At 38.7% G+C, this 5,150-nt stretch overlaps 1 protein-coding gene across 2 annotated transcripts; it reads right to left on the reverse strand.

Moving 5' to 3' along the window:
- On the reverse strand, nt 1–4,948 carry LOC115426710 (N-acetylaspartate synthetase-like). Of its 2 annotated transcripts, XM_030144878.1 has the most exons (3): nt 4,411–4,948; nt 2,272–2,436; nt 1–535 (listed from the first exon to the last, which is right to left on the reverse strand). In XM_030144878.1, the coding sequence occupies exons 1-3, from the start codon at nt 4,592–4,594 to the stop codon at nt 150–152; spliced, it is 735 nt and encodes a 244-aa protein (XP_030000738.1). In that variant the 5' UTR covers nt 4,595–4,948; the 3' UTR covers nt 1–149. The 2 variants fall into 2 exon arrangements, with proteins under 2 accessions (XP_030000738.1, XP_030000746.1); XM_030144886.1 differs by lacking the exon at nt 2,272–2,436.
- Between the last annotated feature and the right edge of the window lie 202 nt (nt 4,949–5,150).

The following is a 5,150-nucleotide window of genomic DNA, read 5'->3' on the forward strand; positions in this document are numbered from 1 at the left end:
TTTTTTTTTTTTTTTTTTTTTAATGTAAGCCAACAATGAGCTTCCCCTGTCTGAAAGACGAGCAGCCGCCACTGACACAGAAGGTTAGAAAAACACCAGTTATGGGTGGACTGGAACGCAGCATCAAACAAACCCTAGGCGTGAAAGCCTTAAAGTATCTTCAACTTGGTTCTTTGCACATCCAGGCTGTAGTGATGGTGGCGAACCCTGTAGAACACCCGTTCCAATACAGACTGCCTGGTACCAGGTGCAGTGTACCCGTTGGTGACACCCACACAGCTAAAGCCCAGGCTTTGGTAGAGCCTGTGGGCAGCTGAGTTGTACGCTGTGGTTCCCAGGACAACAGTGGAGTATCCACCAGTGACGGCGTATTCCAGAACTTTGCGTCCCAGCACCATCCCGACTCCACGTCTGCGACAGTTCTGATCCACAGACATCCTCTGCAGCTCCACAGTACCTGTTTGGGTTCGGTGACCGACTGCTGCGACAAGACCCACCACTTTACCCTCTAGTACTGCTACCCACAGGCACGAGTCTGAGGAAGACACCAAGGACATGACAGGAGCAAGGTTATTATCGTTAACGAAAACTAACGAAGTGACGAAAACTAGAATTGTAAAAACATTTTCATTAACTGAAATAAATAAAACTAGAATTACAAGAAAAAAAACATAACTGAAACTGTATTGTGTGTTTACAAAACTAACTAAAATGGATAAAAATTTTGGATCAAATTCCCTTCGTTTTCGTCTTTGTCAATGTCGGATTGATACAAAAGCGATTTATTTCACTCCAGCAATTTTAGCTAGCGGCACCATTCGACACTTTTTGCTCCGTCACTTGTGTTCACTTGTGGTTTCCAGTCGTCTTCTGGTCCCCACTCTACCTGGAAACATGGAGACTAAAGCAGCAGAGTCCTGTCTGGGATTGATTTGAATAGGAGCACAGAGAAGAAGAGAAAAGAGACGACTGAACTAAAACTAAACTAAAATTAAACTAAAACTAAGCATTTAGACAAAAATGAAAACTAATAAAAACTATCAAACCTGCTCTAAAAATGAATTAAAATGAACTGAATTAGAGAAAAAACAGTCAAAACTAAATAAAACTAAACCATAATGAAAAATCCAAAACTATTAGAACCTTGGACAGGAGACGTACCAGCACAGAAGACAAAGGCACATGATCAGTTTAAAACAGCCTTTTCATTTTTGGGTTCTTCTCTGAAACTGGTCCTAAAAACAGGACAGAGGGGCTAAAAATGCAAACCAGATGTAGACGAATGTTATGAAGCAGGTTTGGAAGCACTTTGGGTCTATTTTAAAAATATATATTTACTGAGATAGAAGGGAAGCTATTTTTAAGTTATAACACATTTTTATTTTTATTTGACATACTCATACAAAAATCTGCATGTAACACAGTGAAAAGGACACGACAATGAAATGAGGCGCTACTATTTTTTTCCAATATTTTATTTTCTCATTCTGGCAATTAAAGTAAATATTCATTACCTCCACCAGGAGGTATTGTGATCACTTTGCTATGTGTGTTTGCGTGTTTGTTTGTTTGTTTGTTAGCAGGATAAGTCAAAAAGTTATGGACAGATTTTCATGAAATTTTCAGGAAATGTTGATACTGGCACAAGGAAGAAATGATTCAATTTTGGAGGTGATCAGGGGGGACACATCTGTCTTGGCGGAGGTCTGCGCTCTCTGAGTGCTTTTCTTGTTTATTATGCATTTATTAATTATGGGATTGTTCAGAGCAAGGGTATAATTTTTGTTGCATTTATCTGAGGTCATCAATAGGTACGTCCTGGGGGGAAATATGTCTACATTTACCTTTCATTATTGGGTCTGAAAAGATGGAAAAGTGACAGATACCAAAACTAGAAAAGCACTCAGAGAGCACAGACCTCCGCCAAGGCAGATCAGTTGCACCCCCCCGATCACCACCAAAATGTAATCATTTGTTCCTTGTGCCAGTATCAACATTTCCTGAAATTTTCATCCAAATCCGTCCATAACTTTTTGAGTTATGTTGCACATGGACAGACAGACAGACAAACAAACAAACCTGCGCCGGCAAAAACAGAACCTCCTTGGCGGAGGAAATAAACCCAGTTTCATGGAAAGACCCAATTACAGTCTCATAATATGTCAACATAATGCTATCACTATGATAAAGGTTTACTTTTTAATTTAAATCTTTTTTCAACTTTTTACTAAATTACTTACAACTACACATTACATTGTGGACGATAAATACCTGGTGATTTCATGTAAAATCCTTCCACATCACCCATGTCTGTCTGCAGAGCACAGTCCAGATAAGCATGGATGACCCTCCTGCTGCAGAAGTAACGTGCACAGAGGACACTGACTGGGAGGAGTCCTATCACCCACCAACACTGGGTGATGACCAAACATCCAACTGCCAAAGGAAAGATAAGGAGACTAAGTAAAGACGGGGTTCGCCAACTGTTTATTGAGCTACTAAATATGAAGTAGAGTCACTGCTGACAGTGGCATCAAAGAAAAGAACTAACAGAACTATGTTTTGTGTGTAACAGTTCTTTACAAAAAAAAAGAAAAAAACAGCAAAACTAATGGTATCTAAGAAGATAAGAATGGTTAAGATTTAAGAAATCAACTGGACTCACTTTGTTTGTGTGTGTGTGTATTAGGGATGTAACGATATGAACATTTCATATCACAGTTATTGTGACCAAAATTATCACAGTTATCATTATTATCGCGGTATTATTGAAATTGTGCTCAAAGTGTTGAAAAAGTACTAATACACACACTGACAGAATTTAACCAAGTTGTATTTTGAAACCAAGTTTCTGTGTCAGAAACATTCAAATATTAACCCTTAGTGGTCTGAGTCTTTTTTGTCCGTTTTTCAGTCCATTTGATTTTGTCTTTATATACTATATAAACAAATGTTCACTATACCCATGTTTGGGATCTGTTTTTTCAGCACAACTTCATTTATCTCATATGTCTATTATTTTTTTCACTTTAACCTAGTATAAAAACTTAAAAGGACAGAAAACACAAAAAAATAAAATCTGATTTGAAAAATGTATATAATTTATTGCATAAATAACACACAGATTCTTAACGAACTTTTTCAAAGACTTTAAAAGTGAATATTGGTTCCAAATTTTAGATATAGAAAATTAAAATTGTAATAAATTAAAACTATATTCAAATATTTGACTTAAAGCAGATCTTTACATAGGCGTTTTTTTTTTCCCTAAAAGTGCGGTAATCAAACACGGTTATCATGATAATTAGAATTTAAACGCTAATACTAACCGCTGTCAATTTTACTGCTGTTTATCGTTATACCGGTAATCGTTACATCCCTCGTGTGTATATAGCCGTTTTTTACTTGACTTTTTTTTAAACTTGCATTGTCTTTTTTACTTATGTGTTTTATATTTATACTTTATTCTTGAATGTTTAATGTGTGTAATAGGGATGTCCCGATCCAATCTAAAGATCAATATCGGCTGCCGATCTGGCATTTTTTTAGAAGATCGGACCAATCCGGGCCCGGTTCTGGGATGGGGGGGGTGTTAAAGAAATGTCGTGCCCTCTCAAATGAAAGTTTCTGAAGGTAGGGGAAAGGAAAATTAGCGGTTCAACAGCAGGAGGGTTAGAGGAATTAGTAAAACACCTGTAAGTTTCACTTTATGATCCGGTAGTGATGTGTGAGTCCGATTTTTTTCAACCTGCAGGACTTTTGGAGAATTATTTGACCTGCCCTAATCCAACCTGTGAGTAACCAGTTGCTCTGAACATCACTAATGTACGGTGTGGAACACACCCCCATATAACACCTGGACGGACCTGTCCATAGACGCACTACAGCAGTGGCAAACATACGTCCAATGGGCCTAAACCGGCCCGCCAAAGGTTGTAATTTGTCCCACAGTCTGAATTTGGAAAGTGCAGAAATTATACTAAAGTTCTTCAGAGTCAAAAGTGTCATAGTTGTTTTAGTTCAGGTTCCACATTCAGCCCAAATGTGATCTACAGGAAAATAATAGAATAAGAACCTCTAAATAATGACTCCAAATTTAAATCAAAATTTAATTGTAAAAAGTCGGTATCAGATCAGTGTTGGACCGGTATCGACAAAACTAATCCTAAAAAAATCAGATCGGTTCGTAAGTTAAAAAATCCAGATCGGACATCACTAGTGTTTAACTTACTTGAGCACCTTAGGGAATGTAAAACCAAATTTTGTTGCACTGTACAAAGGTATTTTGCGATGAGAAAAAAATCTATTCTATCAAGAAACTTTACAAATCAAGTTCTAAATTACACCTTAGTTTCCAAACTATTGATTAAATAAAGCGTATTTGTTCTGTAGCGTCTCCGGTGGTCTTACTTGTGAAGGCCGCATAGAGCAGCAGACTCTCAGGGTGATGCCTCAAACCTCTGAACGCTGTATCGGAAACCATTTCCATCATCCCTTCGTAAAAGATCCTTTGGACTTCCAGCTTGTCTGAAGGCTCGAAACTGCGTACAACAATGGAGTGAGCTTCTGTTTTACCAAGTTTGTCGTCATCCATTATTGGTGTGTTTTCCACCAGATACGGCTGGTCAACACCGTGTAGCTCCAGAGGAATGCTGGCCGGCAGGTTACTAGAACTGGATAGGGGAAAACTGGAGGTGTGGTAGATCTGACAAAACAAACATGGAGAGGAGATGATTGGGTAAGTATTCAGACCCAAGAGTTTAGAGCGAGGAGGCCAAAAAAGTCTGATGGATATCAGACCGAGGGGTGTGGAAGTGCAGAGGAGGAGACGGCAGATCACCAAAGGTCTATTACAGTTGACGAACTATCTTTGGCTGCAGAAAAAATAAAGATAAAAATCATAAGACATGACCTATTTTCTGTCCATCCTTCAAGTGCCACGACAATGTTTGAAGTAGTTTTTAAGCATCATGAATGATACCGTACCCTACTTGTCAGACGTAGTGAGGTCTCCTACAGATAAGAGACCATGACCCGTTGAAGGTTCCTTACGCCCTCTTATCAGTTTCTAAAGGGAGACGCAGCCAGCCGATAGCAAGAGCAGACTGGCCCGTGACAATAGGCAAGGCAACATAGGCGGTGCCAAAGTA

This window comes from Sphaeramia orbicularis, chromosome 1 (genome assembly GCF_902148855.1).
Source record: "Sphaeramia orbicularis chromosome 1, fSphaOr1.1, whole genome shotgun sequence".
NCBI lineage: Eukaryota > Metazoa > Chordata > Actinopteri > Kurtiformes > Apogonidae > Sphaeramia > Sphaeramia orbicularis.